Source organism: Cydia pomonella, chromosome 14, assembly GCF_033807575.1.
Source record: "Cydia pomonella isolate Wapato2018A chromosome 14, ilCydPomo1, whole genome shotgun sequence".
NCBI lineage: Eukaryota > Metazoa > Arthropoda > Insecta > Lepidoptera > Tortricidae > Cydia > Cydia pomonella.
Window position 1 is genome coordinate 19,113,236 of NC_084716.1, and position 20,012 is coordinate 19,133,247.

At 35.4% G+C, this 20,012-nt stretch overlaps 2 protein-coding genes across 3 annotated transcripts in view; both read left to right on the forward strand.

Annotated features, from left to right (window-relative positions):
• LOC133525154 (mucin-2-like) overlaps window positions 1-20,012 on the forward strand; it is a 115,014-nt gene that overhangs the window by 47,532 nt on the left and 47,470 nt on the right.
• LOC133525110 (uncharacterized) lies at window positions 16,591-17,912 on the forward strand. Of its 2 annotated transcripts, XM_061861362.1 has the most exons (3): window positions 16,591-17,127; window positions 17,215-17,422; window positions 17,526-17,912. In XM_061861362.1, exons 1-3 carry the CDS (start codon window positions 16,824-16,826, stop codon window positions 17,893-17,895), a joined length of 882 nt encoding a protein of 293 aa, XP_061717346.1. In that variant the 5' UTR covers window positions 16,591-16,823; the 3' UTR covers window positions 17,896-17,912. The 2 variants fall into 2 exon arrangements, with proteins under 2 accessions (XP_061717346.1, XP_061717344.1); XM_061861360.1 differs by having other exon boundaries at window positions 16,591-17,422.

Genomic DNA, 20,012 nt, shown 5'->3' on the forward strand with positions numbered 1-20,012 from the left:
ATAGTTCTTCCGTACCGGTTATTTATAGAAACCAGTATATTATTACGAGTATATTATTATATGTTTTCGTTATGACCTTTTTTACATTAATAAGATGTAGATTTAGATGAGATAAAGATTCTGATAGCCGTTTTAAAGCCACTTCAATTTTACGGTCTACATTTAATTAATGTTATTAAAAAAATATGTTTACCAAAGTAAAGTAAAGATCGATAGAAACAAAATTTAGATAGATGTTTGATTATCATTATAAAAACGTAGCATTTTTAATCTTATTTTTTTAAGTTGATTGTAACTTACTAAAATTACGAACTATTTCGATCGTCATAGAAGAAAAAAAGTCTAACTTTCAACCCACGCAAAAGTTTTTTAGAGAAATCGCGAAGCGTCTGTTTGACGTAACTAGTGACCAAAGAGCTGACGGCTTCCTCGCACAACGTATCAGCATTGCGATAAAACGAGGAAATGCCGCCAGCATCCTTGTTACGATGCCTCCAGGGCCTATTTTAGATTTAAGCTAGTTATTAATAGTTATTTATGTCCCAAAGGAGGAAAAGTAGGACATTGCGTGCCGCGTTTAAAATTGGTAAACACGCGGGATGGAATGTCCTACGATTCCTCCCGTGGTGCGCATAGTATTTTTCTGCTCGACGGAGGCGGAAAGCGGTAACTTCGTTTAGCGCAACGGGAGCAAAGTTGACTCTTTCCGCCCGGAGGGCAGAAATAGTAATTTCTCTGTGTACCTATTATGTAAATAAATAAATTTTGTATCAAGTTTATTTTCTCGTTTCTTAGTTGTATTTTTATACACTTTTTAGCTGCATAAAAACAATTAAAACTTATCATCATCATCATCATCATCATATCAGCCTTTTATCGCCCACTGCTGAGCATAGGCCTCTCTTCTAGTACGCCACTTATCCCGGCCCCGACCCAATCTCATCCAGAAGTGACCCGCAGTCTTCCGAATGTCGTCCACCCAACGAGCCAACGGACGCCAGGCACTCCTTTCGTCTGAAAGCGGCCACCATTCCGTTAGCATTTTGGCCCACCTGCCATCACTCTGCCTGGCAACATGTCCCGCCCAGCTCCATTTTAATTTGGTTGTGACGTGTCCGACGTCTTGCACCTTGGTGCGACGTCGGATCTCGACATTCCTCACTCTTCACTATAAGTATATAACTAACCGAGAAAACGCTCAATATTCTAAGGAGAAATAAGGAGTAATAAAAAAGTGCGTGTTTTTTTTAAAACTTATAATTAACATTGTCATTTTTAATAACAACGCAAATCATCAATAATTCATTGCCTGGCAACATATTAACTTACAAATTCTCATCATTAAGATCATTATCATCGATCTGATGACAATATTCATCACGTTCATCTAATCGTGGGTTGTATGTTTTTCAAATGTCAATATGGAAAGCTTACCAAGTATGGCAGTAGTTTGTTCAAATGTATCGACTTCACAAACATCTTTCAAAACCAACGTTCCAAAAATATATTTACACGACTCTAAGACGCTGAAAATAAGGTCGTGTAAATGAATTTTTTGAACGTTGGGTGTAAAGATCATTGTGAACTCAACTGTACATATTGTTTCATTGATCGTGGATCCATTGTGTCGATACTTATGTAACCTGCTTATGATATAACCAGTGATCTATGGCTGTATAGTGTAATCGGGTTTTTATTGTCGTGGTATCAGATTTGATTGTTCTGTATTATTTTGATTTGATTGGTTATGTAAATATTGAATTGCGATTTGCGAATGAGCATGATTATAATTACACTTTAAATGAGTGGTAACTAGACATTGGTGACCCAAATTTTTAGGGCTCCATGCCAATTGCCCGTCCGGCTGGTCGCGCGATTTGTCGCACGATTTGTCGGGCAGATGCGGTGAAACGTGCGGCGTGGTATTATGTACAATATAGTCATTTGATATCAAAAGACTTATTGTAAAAGAGAAGTCTTCAAATATCAAATATCAAACATTTATTCAGCAAATAGGCCACAGGGGCACTTTTACATGTCCATTTTTACAAACAATAAATTAAAAAAAAAACAATTACAAATATCGAATCTATGAAATAATAAATACTTTATTAGAGATGTATACTGTCTCTAAATGTCTAATTACACAAAAAAAAACTATGATAAAAAAATAAAACCATAAAATACTAAAATTCTTTAGAGATGTATAAGTCTCTAAGTGTCAGAGATAAAATATAAAAATATATATTAAATTATCCTTAGAGATGTAGAGGGTCGCCAAGGCTTGAATTCCTATATAAATAATTAAAAGACAAAAAAAATTAAAACAGACAAGAACCGAATGAAGTGTCTCACGTTAATGTCACTCAAAAGTAAAGTTACATACTTTAACATAACCTGTACCCCGTGTAAGCTTAAACAGACCGGTCTCCACAAACAGCACCCGTTCACGAGTATGACGTGTATCTCAGCCATCGCCTCCCTCAACCTTCATTCGGGAAAGTGGCGACCCGATCAACGACGCCACCGTAAGTAAAGACTTTTAAGCGAGCATGACATGTTCAAGCTGCCGGGTTGTATTAATATAAATATAATAAAAAAAATTGTGAGATACAACATTTCTTATCTTATCTTAGGAAAAAATGTGCCCTAATTTGATAGCTGATATAGATGGTGCAGTTCTGCTATATGTTTTGTAATCTCTGGATTGTCAAACGTCATTTTTAAACGTCTGTCTCTCTGTCACATCACTAAATATCTCGAGAACCACTTCAGCTATCGATTTCAAATTTGGAATAATTATGAACAACGATAACCCAAACACATTGATAGTATTCTATTTTTATTTTATTTTTATTAACTATGGAAAATGCCCAATATGAAAAGGCGAAAAAATGTCTTAGGTCTAGTTGTACGTAACAACGTAACCCTCGGTGCGCGATTAAAACGAACTCACACTTGACCGGTTTTTTTTATAATTGAACTAGGTACCTTCCCCAGAGAACACATAATATTTTTTTTTTATTATCAATAATTTATTTCAAATAACAAGGATTCATAATACATGGTTAGTAACATAATAGCTCATTATCTTATTATCTACGTTAGTATTCTTATATCTAAGGTTTTTATATTACTATGGCTATGTACACAAATAAATAAATACTCCATTGCAACAGTGCGCACATCACCCCACTACTTGAGCACTGTTAGAGATGTGCACACTGCAGCAATGTCGGATATAAGGACAATCAATCCTATCCGCTATCATGGCCAGGATGCTGTTGCGGCTATCAATGAAAGCATTATTTTCCAGTAACTATGAATCCATAAAAAGTTTACGTAGATTTAGACGGAGTGGCAAAGCGGGGAAAATGCCATGAGCCCCTGGCCCGAGAAGGGCCCTAACTTCTCTGAGAAGCTGTGATAGCTAGCCGCTAGCCTGTATTTAAGGGGCTGTCAACACCCAATGTCCTTGAAATTGATGTTACTTAAACAGTTTTTTATGAAAGACTATTTGTTTTCGTCAAGTAAGAAAAATATATGTTCCTATTATTTTATATCTCAGAGACCGTGGTTGTACTCGATACATGATTGAACGAAATCGGCTCGATAGAAAATAATTGCAAAGATTGGTCTTAAAATCACAATTAAACGGTTCTATGTCTTTATTGTTTTGACTTATAAGTCTGCAATTAAAATCACAATTTCAAAACATTTATATCTAAACCGCTAACGAGTAAAATATTACACTAATAATCCACTTTTTTTTATTTAAATAATTTTCTTATTATTCCCTTGCCCAGGCCAAGTAACATGCGACAATGCTATCTCATTTACTCCGATACAAATAGACAGTGTGCGCGCTTTAGATATTGACAGCCTCTTAATCTGTAAAATCTTTATGTTAAAATATTTTGACATTTTGACATTACCAAAAATCACAGTACACGGCACATAGATGGAAATTATTAGAAACCACTAACTATATTAAAACCGCTAGAGTCCTCTTAAAACTATTCTCGGTCTACCGTTTTCAATAATTAACTATAAACATGTCTTCTTATTCCATGAACTCGTAAACTTTTTAATTAATTTACGTTATTGGCATGTTTACTAATTATACAAGAAGATATTTCACAAGTTGAATACGCGTGTAACGATTAGGTTAGTAGTGTGGACATTGGGCCCGATTCGAATTTACCTATAAGCATTATTACCAAACATTTGCTAAAGATACTATATATTAGATTTAAGCCAGTTATAGGAATCCTCTGCCTGTATCCATTATATATAGTGTTATTGTAAATAAAATGTCTATCTCCCTATATATTATGTAAAGTGTAGAGACATACTTATCCATTTGTATAGCGCTATCGCTATCGGAAAAAAACTTTTTCTGCCCTCCGGGCGGAAAGCGTCAACTTTGCTCCCGCTGCGCTAAACGAAGTTACCGCTTTCCGCCTCCGTCGAGCAGAAAAATAGTATGCGCACCCCGGGAGGAAACGTAGGACATTCCATCCCGCGTGCTTGCCACCCTCGCCTTCGGCTCGGGTAACAATTTTACACACGGCACGCAGTTTTCTACTTTTCCTCCATTGGGACACAAATAACTTTTGACGCATAGTCTCAATTATTTTACCCTCTCCTTCTAACAGATAGCTGCATATGTATCATATAGCATATCAAATTTTGTTTCGTCTGTACTGTTTTCCTAGTCGATCTACTCGCGTGCGCTTTTTGCATTTGGCCTGTTGGCATTTGTAGTTTTTAAGCTTCACTGCCGGGCAATTGAGTTAATACCAAACTGCTAAGCACGAGATAATGTAAGATTACACATGGCTAATGTTTATCGTGGGAACTGAATTGTAAATGTTATTAAATGGCAGGTCATTTGAGTTAACGTACTTTATTTTGCAATAAGGTCACCTATATGTATTTAACTGTTCATTTTTATGGGTGTTAATTAACCTTTTATTTTTACATTTTCGGTGTTTGTTCAATTAGTAGTCTTACGACGACTGCCTTAGCCAGTGTTGCCCGAACGTTAATTGCAATTGAATTCAATTTGTAATAGTTAATACCATTACAAATTGAACCGTAAACCGTAACAGACGGTTACAATTTATGGTTCAATTTATAATGGTCAAACGTTTCGGTCAACACTGGCCTTAGCAATGTCAAACTGGCAGTTCACTAACGTCTGCGCAACTTACTTTCTATATATCTCGCTTGCACTAATATACGAGTACGAGCGAGATGCATAGACAGTAAGTTACGCATACGCTAGCGAATATGTCAGTGTCAAACTGGGGGTAGCCGCAAAGGTACGGTCACCGACTTTAATTGATGATCCATCTAAGGTTCAAGCTGATTTGGTTGTCATTACTAACGGTATGAAATGTCCAATCTAAAGTAAACCCTAAATTTTATTAATTATTCAAAATTACTTATAGTTGACATGTTTTTTGAATTATTTTTTCACTGCACCCACATTCGAGAATTTCTGTTTTGCCCTATGGTTGACTGATAGAGAATACCTTAAGGAATTAAGTCCGCCATTTGTAGTATTTTTATTGTGCAGTAAAGTTAAAATGAATAAATGGCTCTACAATTAAAGTCCGTGACTATACAGTAAAAAAGTGACATTCAATAGCAGGGGTTACTTTGCTATCTCCGTTTTTAAGCCATAAAAAGTCTTTGCACATGATTATTTTGTTGTAGGTATCAGTGTTGGCCGAAGGTTAATTAGAATTGTCAATTACCATTACATATTGAACCGTAAATTGTAACCGTCCGTTACGTTTACAGTTCAATTTGTAATTGTTAATTGTCAATTCTAATGAACGTTCGGCAAATACTGGTAGCTATAAATAAATTAATAGTATCTTATTTAAACGAGCAATTCTTGTATATATATATTTCTGTGATCTCGGAAACGGCTCTAACGATTTCGCTGAAATTTGGTATATGGGGGTTTTTGGGGGTATACAATCGATCTAGATTAGTCTTATGTTTGGGAAAACGCGTGATTTCGAGTTATAGAATATGGTCGCTAATTTCGTGTTGCCGGCCACTGTCTGTCTGGTCCAGCGGTTTAAGACGCGGACGGCTAGAAACGAGTGTTACGGGTTCGAATCTCGCCCGGTGACTAACTTTTGTTTTTTTTTTTATATGTTCAAGTTTATATATAATTTTTTAATTTTTATTGTTTTAGACAAGTTTAATTTAGTAAAAAAATGTAATTAAGATTATCACCTATACACCACCATATTACAATAAATAATTATAACCGAGCAAAGCTCGGTCGCCCAGGTACTTTTACTATGAACAGAGTAAATAAAGAATAACACTGATTTTAAGACATATATATCCTGGTGACTTATTTTAGTTTAAACTGGAGTTATACGTCAAAAGCTTACTTTACTATGCTATTATGTTGTTTAAATTCTAATATATGTATGTATTTTTTTACAGGTATGTGGAAGAACAATACGGAGAATGAAAGCAGGTTTCGTAAAAATATCTCAATACCAGAAATTTCTAAAAATAGGTATATTTTAGAACGAAAAGATTAACAGACTTTAGTTGGCTAAGTGATGAACGAAAAAACATCTTTATCGGTTTTTAGCATGTCATAGGAATTAGAATGGAAATAAAACGACTAAATTAAATCTATTTGCATAATTTAATAATTTGATAATTTGTATAATATGTTTTAAATAGGTAAGTCAGGTTTGTTTTCTATTAAAACTGGTCACATATTTAAAAGGAGTTATTTTTAAAGTCAGTCGATTATCTCGTAAGACCCACTTGGTAATTTAATTTTTTGTTTTATTTTGAAACTTTGTTCCACCTCTAAACGTTATTAACCACAAAATAGGTAAATACAGTAATTTAATCAGATAGGCCTAATCTAGGGTTTTAAGGATAGCTCTTAAAATAAATACTTACCTATCTTAAAAATGGGGACAAGACCGGAATAAACATTTTTTGGTTGGGAATACCGTCATAAAACAGGGACTCTCGTATTTGGATACGTACATCGCTCAGACACAATCAGAAAGGAAGAGCTTCGTTTTTGCTCTACCGACCTTCTGTAAGTGGAGTTTGTGTACAAACACTAGAGTTAAAAGCGATTAAAGAGCTTGTAGAGTTTTACCTGATAGACGGTGTTTCCTTACCTTAGCAAAGTATCAAATAAATCGAAAATCTATTATGCAGTCTATGCAATATGTGCATGTATAATCGCGGATTTTAATCGTTTTTTTTTTAAAGTTTCATAAAACAAATAAGCAGGAACCCTAAAAGGCTCAACTCAACAATAAAAGACCGTTCTTGAACACGCCATTTTGAGGCATCCATCAGCTATTTTCTACAATTTCTGCATACATAAAATGAATTAAGCTTTGTTTTTTACATTATCACTGACTCCACAATTTTCTAATCAAAGTGCGTCAAATTATAGACACAGATCACAATATTTTGAATAATCTTCTTGTTGGCTCGTAGTCTGATAAAATCCAAGTGTTCCATAATACTAAAGGTGCTGGTAATGACTATGTGGCGACGATGATTCTCACAGCCTTCCAACCTAATCGTTGCATCACACCATAACATTGCGGTGCGCAAGCGCATCAGTACCTTGACTTTAAGGTAAAGAACATCTTTACCGAAAAACTGACCAATTTTGTTAGTGAATGATAGTTTTACACACTGTAATAGTAAACAAATGGGCCAAAAACTAACGGGTGCTTTATTTATGGACAGTTAACGATTTTGGTATATTTTAGTTTCCTTTAAGCCTTTTATAATAAAGCTTTTATGCTAAGCTGCGTATAAAAGAGGCACATTCAAACTTTCTAGCAAGAAAATTAGGCTTTAATGGCCATTAAAATATTTTATTGTGTTCATAGAGAAAAATATTTTTTTTACCCAAACCGCTTTTGTAGATGGTTTTGAAGTTTTCACTATAAGAGTAGCCATAAGCTTGTACATTATCTTCGCAAAGTATTATGATAGGGTCAAGCTTTAGTCTGTGCATATGTTTAGCATAAATATGTACACACGACTTAAATGCCATGAATCATTGAAATGTGGTAATACGAGTATATTATGCCATAGTATTAATGTTAAGTGTACATATTTTTGGATATCTTAACCTTGATTGTACAATTAGTACGATTAACAGGTTTAGTCGCCAATAGATATATCGGAGCGATCAAGGCGCTCATAATATCTGAACACGCCTCTATTGTCAAGGCGATTAAGTGCTTTTTCACATACTTTAAGTCCAATATATCTTATAGCGACTGTTCATCAATCTTTTTACATATGGCCCTAAACATACATGCAATATATAAGTATAAGTTTCGTTAGTCATACCATATGAAGTCAAGGTACTGGTAATAATATATCAATTATGTTTTCATCAACCTTAGATTATATCTATCAAAGAAATTATAATGAACTGTGCCCTTTTTGAAATCTGTATTGCCAATTATATTTGACCCTTTTTACATACAAATAATATGACATACAAATTGTGGAGTGATAATTAGTAATAATGCATTTATTGAATAGATAAAAAGGTTATATTTGAGTGCTATCGCTAATTATTGACGTTTTGTGTACAAAAGGGCTTAACTGATAATTATATACTTAGAGAGGTTTATTTGTGTATTCATTATGAATTAGTTGTACAAATAACATATTTGGACATCGGCATACTATAGTTATGGTTAACCTTCTTATATACCTCAATAATGTTGTATAAACACAACTTTGTTACTTTGACGTTAAGCTGTACAATCAATAATTACAATAATGAAGAGCTTAGTATTTTTATATTTGCTAATTGAATAAGTGGCATATAATTGTAAATAATTATTTTGATGCCATTGAATTGTATGCAGGTGCTTTTTTTTGTGGTTTACTTTTCTGCCTCTGTCAGGGATTGAATGTATGTCGACGACCGGTCTGGCCTAGTGGGTAGTGACACTGCTTATGAAGCCGATGGTCCTGGGTTCAAATCCCGGTAAGGGCATTTATTTGTATGATAAGCACAGATATTTGTTCCTGAGTCATGGATGTTTTCTATGTATTTAAGTATTTGTATATATATTGTTGTCTGAGTACCCACAACGCAAGCCTTCTTGGCTTCTAACAGATCAAAGGTCAAAGGTATAGTAGCATAGTTTCGAGGGATGGCGCCATAACCTTTAGGTAGTGCCCGGTAAGATGGCGCCACTTTTTGATATTTAACAAATTGAACACATATCAGTGAAAGAATAAGGATCAAAGTCAAATGGCGTTCTAAAAGTTTTAATGATGTATCGAAAGATGGCAGTAAATTTACGTCGCTACAATATTTCCTTTGACAATACAACTCTATTTCAAATTCTCTTTGATTTCGATGATGGTGTGTCTGTCTGTGTCTCACACTATCATCGAAATATATGTAAACCGAGAAAAGTGACAGGTTAAATGCTATATACCTATGCACTATGAACCAAGACTTGAGCGGCGTGAAATTAGCAGATAATGCCAAGCGTAGTATGCGTAAGCGCAATTGACGCGTGTATGTTTTGAAATATAAGCGATAGTATAAAGTGAAAGTTCTTCATAATGAAGTGCCAAAAGATAATATGTGTTATCATCAACAGTGGCGTAAACAAACGCATCAAAAGAACCTGTCACTGGTCACTAGAAATATATCTTTTCTTAAACTTGCAATAAAATTTTGTCATGACTTAGGGTCAAGGCGGAAATATTGCCTCTCTTGTGTTGAAATTAGGTTGAGTGAGCCACTGTACCCGGCTTTTTTCTACCGAGCCACTGTTCCCTCCTTGACCCTACTTCAAATTAGGTCCGGAAATACTACGTATCCGGTGCGATGAGTGAAGATATGTAAAGGAATTTCACATAGCCTTACACACCTATGTCTGTAAAGCAACCTTCTTTTGTTTTTAAACGTCAAATTGTGACACGTAGCATTCAAGCAAAAATTCATCAGATAGTACTAGATTCGTAATTTATTTTTAGCTGTGTAAACTTACGAAAAAAAACAAATTGTCAATTTTTTTTGTTGCAAGTTTTTGAAAAGTACTATACAAATATTGGCGAGAAACGGCGTTGCGGCCGCGTATCTCTATCCGTCTATATCTACTTGGCCTGCAACCCTTCGTTTCCCGCTCTCTATAGTAATATAAATAAATAAATAAATATTATAGGACATAATTACACAAATTGACTAAGAAGACAGTAAACTCAATAAGGCTTGTGTTGTACGTACCTAAACAACGATATATATAATATATATTTATAAATACTAAAATACATAGAAAACACCCATAACTCCGGAACAAATATCCGTGTTCATCACACAAATAAATGCCCTTACCAGGATTTGAACCCGGGACCATCGGATTCAAAGGCAAGGTTCTAACTAGTTCAGACCGGCCGTCAACAATTCGCATTCTTCACAAGCTATAACATATTACATAACAAAACACTCCACATATTTTAATCCTCCATACATGTACATTACACAGATATGACGTAGCTTATGAGGTATGTAACTTACTGTATAGTTTATTTCATCGTATACTACAGTTTAGTTTTTTCTCAAATGATCATAACTATCATCAATTAAAAACTACCGGGCCACGATGCACCTAATAATTTACTTTCTACGACGAATCAAACTAGTTAAAATAACAACTTTTAGAAGTTTTGGTCAATACCGACAAGTCACGAACTTGTCGTATTTGTAAACTACGTAAATCAAAGTTACGAAATATTTTACTCGAGGCCTACAAAAAACCCTTTTTTTAGAGTATCCAATAAATCTGTTATTTTTATTCATACTGAAAAATCTATAGACGTTAAAGCGGTAAATGTGTACGTTTACTGATGCTTAAAGTAGGGCTTCTATAGTTTGTCAAAGGGCTATCTCATTTCAAACATAGACAGAGGGAGTCATACTATCTTTGTCTTACACTAGTACTAGCATCCAAAAGAAAAGGATGAGTATAGTTTTTATTGTTCTTATTTACTGACAAATTGGTTTGACCAACTATAGATGTGATGATAGACAACGATTGATGACAGCATAGGTCTAGAATGTAGGTCCAAGATGGGTTGTCGTTGAGATTCAAGATGGCGAAGCCAAAAAACTTTTGTGTTTTACTCATTAATGTTGAATGAATGAATGAATGAATGAATGAAACGCGTTTAACCATGTTTTAACCAACACCCGGCAATCCATCGTGGCTTTTAGTAAAGTCCAGTTATTTATTTACTAAAAGCAACTATCGAATAGCGTCATGCTCTACGAGCACACTTAAAAGTTACGACTGAACAACGACACTTGACATTGGCAAAATCTTCATAGATTTGATGGAGGCCATATTTTAAAAGAAGAAGGTACAAGATGTCAAGTGTCATTGTAAGTATTGAATTCAGAATTAAAATGTGATTGTGTGAATAATTTGCTTTTCAACCGGTACATTCTAAGGTACCATCCACTGTGTCTTCTAAATGCAGCTTTTTGTAAAGCCCGACCAGAAATATATAGGGTGACATTTCAGTTTAGTGTCAATAAATTACAATTACAATTTAATTTCTATTTAAAAAATAGGTAGGATAAAACGCAACTTAGAATTGTATTAGTGCTACATAAATGTGATCGCCATCGATGACTGAATTAGAAACATTGAGTCCATAGGGCCTACCGCGAACCACGTTCGACGTGTTGCCTCTCTATTGCACTTGTAAATTCGTAGCTAAGAGTGACAGGGAGGAAACACGTCGAACGTGGTTCGCGGTAAGCCCTCTGATCTCCGATTAAATTTCACTGTACCTGTAGGTATACGTGACGGCTTCCCTTTTTCACAATTCTATCATCTTTAAGCGTAAGCGTTATTCTAGATCTGGGGATGACAGGTTATGCTTTCCTCAGATGTATCCATAAAAACATAAAAATGGCTATACGAGTAGCTATATTATTGAAATTGTCTTAGTGAAAGTAAACACTAAAATACAATTGTTATGCTGGTAGCGAAGTAGCAATTAATACATCAATTTAATTAAAAACTACAATTAAAAACGCCGTCAATTATGTAACACAATGATATCTCCACTGGCCAATGACATTCAATTGTTTTCACGCAAAAAAGTTAGAACTATGTGTTATTGTCAGCTGCTCACACGACGTTATTGTTTAACAAAGTCTCTGTTAAATTTTAAAGTTTAGGACCAAGGATAGTACATTATGAAAACCGTATAACTATATGGGTCAAGAAACAGTTGGTTTTAGAGATATTTTTGAAAGTGACATCTCGTCAACATGCCTACTAGCAATTGACCGAGGCACCTAGCGACCCACCACACAAATCACCTTCAGTGCGCCCACCGTGTATCCTAGAAAGTAGCCGGAATGCTCTAGACGCTAAGAAGCCAGCTGCTTGTCTGTGCGGACGTATTAGCCTAAACGTTGCTATTGCTTGCCCTAAACTTCTCCCCAGAATTGGCCGAACGTTAATTAGAATTGAAAATATTAAAAGATTACCATTACAAATTGAACCGTAAAATGTAACCGTCCGTTACGGTTTACGGTTCAATTTGTAATGATTAATTTTTAATATTTTCAATTCTAATTAAAGTTCGGCCAACACTTCTTCTCCCCCTCTCCACCTACCATTATCTCTTGTCATATTTCAAACGCAAGTATTTAGATGAGAACCGCTCTTTGGTCAAGTTTTGCAATTGTTTTTACTTTTTAACTCTTGTGAGAATCATTGTCCGTTTGTGAAATGACACCGCCTCTGTTACCCAAGTGTTTCTATTGTTTCTGCGATTAACAAATTAATGTACAAGCACATGACCTTGAGATTTCATAATTAATGCGTAGATTTCGATGTATTAAATATTGAATGGGTTAAACTTGAGTTATATGGAGATTAGATTACCTAAAAAGTTTAGACATGAATGTATGAAATCTTGAGTTTGCTGAAGATAGACAACTGTTGAAATAGTTATTTCATTTGTCATAATCTGAAAGAGAGTCATTATTATAAAAGTGTGCAGAAAATGATACGTTTCTGTATTGGAACATTTTACGTTCCAAGTAGGTATGATTTGTTTCATTTTTACGATAAGCAATTGAATATTAGTTTTTATTTAGGATTTGTTATACAATTTCCAATCTGATATTTAACTCCCCATGTTATAAATAACGATACTTTTGATACAAGTGTCTTTTTTTACTTAGAGGCCTTTTTAATAAGAAGCTCAAGCAATCAAATTGAAAGACCAGCGCCGGCTTTTACGTTGGCATTATGCTAAATTGAATCCATTTCGCCTTTTTTCTGCCTTTGTTGGGTATGTTTTTATTAGGGTTCCGTAGCCAAATGACAAAAAACTGAACCCTTATAGATTCGCGAATAGTTTGCGCGAGAGACACTTCCAAAGTGGTAAAATGTGTCCCCCCCCCCCCCCCCCCCCGTAACTTCTAAAATAACAATGAAAAATCTAAAAAAAATATATGATATACATTACCATGCAAACTTCCACTGAAAATTGGTTTGAACGAGATCTAGTAAGTAGTTTTTTTTAATACGTCATAAATGGCACGGAACCCTTCATGGGCGAGTCCGACTCGCACTTGGCCGCTTTTTCTTATTCTTATTATTCTTTAAATAGCTCGTCGTTCATTCTTAAGTACTGCTGCGAGAAGTATTACGCACATTCGTAAGCTTGCAAACTGCGACAGTCATTGACTAGTGCTATTCAATGACCTTCTTAGCAAGTTAGCATAATAAGCATAAGGTCAGAGATTCCCACATTCTCATGTGACTAAGTTTATCTGCATAACTATGAAACTATAAGATGTTCTTTATTAAGTTTATGGAATAACATAAATTACATAAAAAAAAAAAAAAGAATACTAGAAGCCGATTCTTATTTAACAATTTATTTACATCATAGATATACAGGGGAATAACAGTAACTGTACAAGTACTAAACTAAATTAATAACTAACGGCCCGATTCGAAGAATGATTAAGACGCATTTAAGATCTCGGAAAGATCTTTAAAAGATCGATAACTAAACGACATGTCGAAAGTGACGTTTATTTCGATTCCGCTGTGATCCCAATAAGATCTACCTACGATATTTCTAACGTCAAAGTGACATTGGTTGCCCGAATCGAGCTGCTTTTGTCAATTGACAAAAGCAGATATAGATATAGTCTGTAAGTCGTGTAATTACACGAATGATGAATGATGAGAACTTATTTAAACTAGAACTTATTTTTATCGTATCTCATTCGACTCAAATCGCAGTGCATCTCACGGGCATACACTGCAATGAAAATGCGTACTTAATCTCAAGATAATATGACGCGCTTGCACAGGGACCAACCAGCGAGAACCATGCCATATCAAAACAATATCAAAATATTAACAAATTGTTAAATCAGAATCGGCCTTTGTGTCGAAAACAATTACAGGTAAAAGCCCTGCTATGTCGACCTTTCGCTCCCAGACAGCTTGGCGCCGTCTACTGCTCTCGTTTTAACTTTAACGGCCTTCCGTGAAGGTGAAGTCGATACTATAACCCACAAAGAGTATGTAGAATGTAGTATTTATAATGAAGGAAAAACCAAAATATTTCTCTGTACTGTGGAATTTGTTAAAATTCACAAAATGTAGTAGGACATTAAGGTGACCAATAAATTGGATTTCTAAAGTTGAATAAAATATTGGTTCTAGAGATATTGAAGTTGACATATTAAGCTCTTATGATGCATGTTTTTTTTTTATTATTTTTAATCTATTCGTGAAAAATATGGAGTCAGTAAAAATGCAGCTTAGAAAAACACTTACGTAAAAACATGTTACTATGCAGAACGTCAGAAATAAACTAAACTTTTACTAATTTTAAATACTTTACAAATAATATTGCCTCCGGTTACCGCGATAGGTATTCATAAAATATTACTATTTAAACGAATCATATCGCATATAATGTATTTAAAATACGTCCTGACGTTTCACCCGTTGACCACTAACGCTGTAAAGGGTTCGAAACGTCGAGATGTATTTTAAATTTATTACACGCGATATAATCCGTTTAAAATATTTAAAAATGAAACTTACGAGTCTCAATACTATTAGAAGTATTAGAACAAATAAAAAATATATTTTAATTTGTATTTATTTCAAGTAGAAACTACTATATAAATTTTAACTGAAATATATGTACTAAGAAAAAATGTCCAGTATCCGAATGGCTCAGGCACCTGCCGCGATATCAGAGGACGCTGGTTCAATTCCAGCCTGGGGCACTCGAGGCCTAGGTCACTTTTTCTCAATATATAACATTTATTTCAGTTCATCAGTCACATTAAATATTCAAAGGACACTGGAAATTACAAATAGACTAACAGCGGTTTCTGTGTAGATATTTGTTCAGTTAAGTCAACTGCTTCAAAGGCAAATAACTGCAATACACCACGCTGCACAATATGACCTCTCAGAATTAACGCCAAATCTATTGCATCAACACGTCAAATACTTCTCGTGACCCGGGGGAAATGTGAGTAAATGCTAAAGTTATTTCAATATTAGTGTTCATAGGTCTTTCATTTCTAAAAAGTTACGAAATATCAGGTTAGAACCCTGATTCCGAGGCGTCCGACGCTAAAGTTTTCACCGGTCACCTGTCATAGAAAACGAAATGTCAGAAGCCTGGGCCCGCGCCCGAATCCTCATCGTTTAAATTCACGATCGATTTTTACTTATTTATTATTTACGAAAACGTGACTTAATCGTTTGCAATTAAGTATTCAAATTGCTATTTTTCGAGGGCGGCATTGTCCCCTTGAAGAAAACTGGCTAAAGTTGATATCAACGTATCTGCGCGAGTTTTTGAACTACCCGCAATTGGTCTTGTTTATCAACTTGAACTTTTTGCATACTAAGCATGATACTTGGTTGACATACAACCATCACGCTATTTAGTTTCAAAAGGCGATATTCCACGGCGAAAATGCCGTCCTTGAAAGGTTCATTACACGTGATTAAGTTTCTTTTTCGTAGATTAGATGGCGCTGATGCGTGCACGACGATTCCTACATCGCGGCGACATTTTTATTTGGTTTATATATAGTCCGTTTTTTAAGAGGAATTCGTATAAGGAGAGATATATTTTCCGGAGTACAGCAATGCCACTTAGTACGAATGTTATACACGTCCACCAAAGTCCAAAGCGACCGGGAGCCAGACTGAACTCCGCGACATGTGGGGGGGAGGGGGGGTCAAAGTACAAAGTTGCCGGCGCTCAGAAAAAAAATTCTGGTGGATTCGTTTGGACCTTTAAGTCAAGTTTGGTATCGTTTTCAGATAACTAGATGATGCCCAGTTCATTCCCCATACCAGTTCTTTTAGGGTGCCATAGCAAAATATGACGAAATACTTAAAATAATAAACTTTTAGAAGTAACACAATGTAAACAAACCCTTATATTTTCATATTTTTGTATGAAACTTGGTTTTAAAAAAATACTATCCGAAAGCCTATATAATGCAGATTATAAAAACATTAACAATAAATATACATTTAACTATTTTCATTGTAAAATAAATTAATTGTTGCACATACGTAATAGAGCCGCAGCGCGGTCTCACTGATCGCGCGCGGGCGACGCGGCGACGCTCAGCGGGGCGGGGTCATGATCTTCGCCATTCGCGTTCATTCGACTTCACTCACTCAACCGACATACATACTCGTACAGTCAGTTTTCGTTCATGGACAAACATGGACTTACCAATGGGTAAAGAATTCGTCATAACTGATGGCTCCGAAGCTCTTAGTAAAACCACTCCGACTGAGAATATGGCACCGTGCAATCACGAAGAAGCGGACACACGGATAATGCTTCATCTTGCTGACGCTGTGAAAGGGCACTCCAAGGTAATGTTAAGAACAGTCGACACAGATGTCGTCGTACTAGCAATATCTTGTGTGCCAAAGCTAGAAGGCCTAGAAGAACTATGGGTGCACATTGGAACAGGACGAAATCACCAATACCTGGCGTGTCACACTATATCTTCATGTTTAGGTAACAGACTTATTAGTACCCTAATCAATTTTATGACAAGATCAATCAAATTTAATACTAAATTAATGGTCTTCTTTATTGTTACAGGCCCTGAAAGAACACACGTTTTGCCCTTATTTCATTCTTTCACCGGATGTGACACAACCTCATCCTTTAACGGAAGAGGGAAAAAAACCGCGTTTGAAGCTTGGAAAGCATATCCGAATGTCACACGGGGGTTTGAAGCACTGTATAGGGGGGAATATGACAGAGCGGACCCTGAAATTCAAAAATTTGTTATTACCATGTATGACAGGTAAGAAAACGATTTTATTTAAAATATACTTTTATCCAGAACTTGCGTGCAGCGAGACCTGTCCTTTATCTAAGATCTTTATCTAAGAGTATTTGTTTTTCAGATCATGCCCCTCTGAGACAGTAAATGAGTGTCGCAAGAATTTATTTACAAAAAAAGACAGGCAAATCGATAATTTGCCTCCTACTGAAGCTGCTCTCAAACAACATACCTTAAGGGCAGTTTTACAGGCTGTTTATGTTTGGGGGCAGTGCCTAATAAAAAACCAGAATATTCCTTGCCCATCTGAATGGGGTTGGCAGAAAGAAGGAGAAGTTTGGGTGCCACTGTGGACCCAAAGTCCTATGGCTGCTCAAGCATGCCTGGAGTTGATTAGATGTAGGTGCTTGAAATCTTGCAGAAACAAATGTAATTGCTCCAAACGCCAGCTCAAATGCACAGAACTATGTAATTGTGGAGGAAATTGTAAATAAATGTCTGTAAACTTTAATATTTCATTTTACATAACTCATCAACTGTAATAAATACATCTAATATGTATATGGACGAAACGTGAAGCATATTATTAACTTTAAGAAAACATTTAAATTCTGTAAATCGGTGGAGTACTTATCAATTTATGGCGTGAAAACCAAACTGCTCTTCCGCCATCTTTGATTGCCTTCCTTTCCCCCCTCCACTACTTTAACACTCTACGACCGATAGTTTCGTGTTTTGGGCGTTACTAGGAATCCAACGATACCAGTTGTGATAGCTAAAAAGCACAAATGAAAAGTTCCAGTAGTTCGAAGATAAATCGTTCTATGCGGCTATATAGGGTATGTACAATAATTATTTTATTTTACACTGAAAAAAGTTAAATGTTTATTTATTGTTAATTTTTTTATAATTTGCATTAGATGGGCTTTCGGATAGTATTTTTTACAAACCAAGTTTCATACAAAAATATGAAAATATAAGGGTTTGTTTACATTGTGTTACTACTAAAAGTTTATTATTTTAAGTATTGCGTCATATTTTGCTATGGAACCCTAAAAGAACTGGTATGGGGAATGAACTGGGCATCATCTTATTATCTGAAAACGACACCAAACTTGACTTAAAGGTCCAAACGAATCCACCAGAATTTTTTTTCTGAGCGCCGGGAACTCTATACTTTGACCCCCCCTCCCCCCCACATGTCGCGGAGTTCAGTCTGGCTCCCGGTCGCTTTGGGCTTCGGTGGACGTGTATAACATTCGTACTAAGTGGTATTGCTGTACAGAAAATTGGCGTACTTTTTCCCCTTAAAAAACGGACTAATATTGAATTTAATACCTATATTGGTCTTATTTGTGTCATAAGTTGTTTCAATTGTACAACCTTTTTTAAAAGTATCAAATATATAGTAGATATACATACAATTACTTTGTAAACTATAATGCGCTTACGTATTTCGTCATTATTGTGTTAGATAGCTCATCTTGAAAGCGTTGACCGTCTTTACCACAAATTATGATGCAAATAGTACTCTTAGGGTCAAAAAGTCTCATCTAAACCTAACTGTTATAGCAACATATAACTTTTTTCATCTAACGACATTTCTGACTTAGCTTGTCTAACGATTCGCACGATTATGCCTTGGGTTATGTTTTATTCAAATAATGCAGTTTGTTCCGGATGAGTAATTATTTCCTTTATAGGTCGATGATTTATGATTATATCCATAGTAAACGATAAGCATTAAATGCAATGTAAACTATCAACGTTTATATCACACACACAATTAATTACTGGCTCCATTATTCCTTTATTTACTATTTACTACTGCATGTCTGACAACCCCGATACTTACCTAGTTCTATAAACAATTGTTATATGTGAGTTTAATTGTATACATATCTTATATTATTAGACTTACTTAAATTTTCGTGTGACAATCTGTAAATTAAGGAAGAGCGGTGTTGCTCAATACAGGCAAATTTTGCTTACCGGGTAGCACTATCCCCTACTTTATAAACACCTGTATATTTTATAATTTTTAATTTAATTTTAATTTATATATAAATGGTTAAGTTTCTTGTTTATTCCTACTTACTATTATAAATGCGGAATCTACTCTTCTGTATAACTCTGTCTGTATGTACTAATTTTTTTATATACTACGTCGGTGGCAAATAAGCATACGGACCGTAGCCTATGGACGCCTGCAACTCCAAAAGAGTTTCATCGCATTGCCGACCTTAACACTCCGCACCCTCGTTGAGCTCTGGCAACCGTACCGGCAGGAACAAGACACTATGAGTAGGGTCTAGTGTTATTTGGCTGCGGTTTTCTGTAAGGTGGAGGTACTTCCCCAGTTGGGCTCTGCTCTAGATCTGGAATGACATTCGCTGTGCTGTGCCCTACCACACAAAGCGAGGTGATATTCACAAGGTCCACACCTCTCTTTTGGACGTAGTTTAAGGACGTAATGTTTATGAAGCCGATGGTCCTGGGTTTGAATCCCGGTAAGGGCATTTATTTGTGTGATGAGCACAGATGTTCCTGAGTCATGAATGTTTTCTATGTATTTAAGTATTTGTATATTATATATATCGTTGCCCTGATT

Excerpts from the sequence above, each read along its gene's own strand:
- LOC133525110 (XM_061861360.1), top strand. The coding sequence starts at position 16,824 with ATGGACTTACCAATGGGTAAAGAATTCGTCATAACTGATGGCTCCGAA. Across the intron at positions 17,423-17,525 it reads GTTATTACCATGTATGACAG|ATCATGCCCCTCTGAGACAG; the intron begins GTAAGAAAACGA and ends TTTGTTTTTCAG.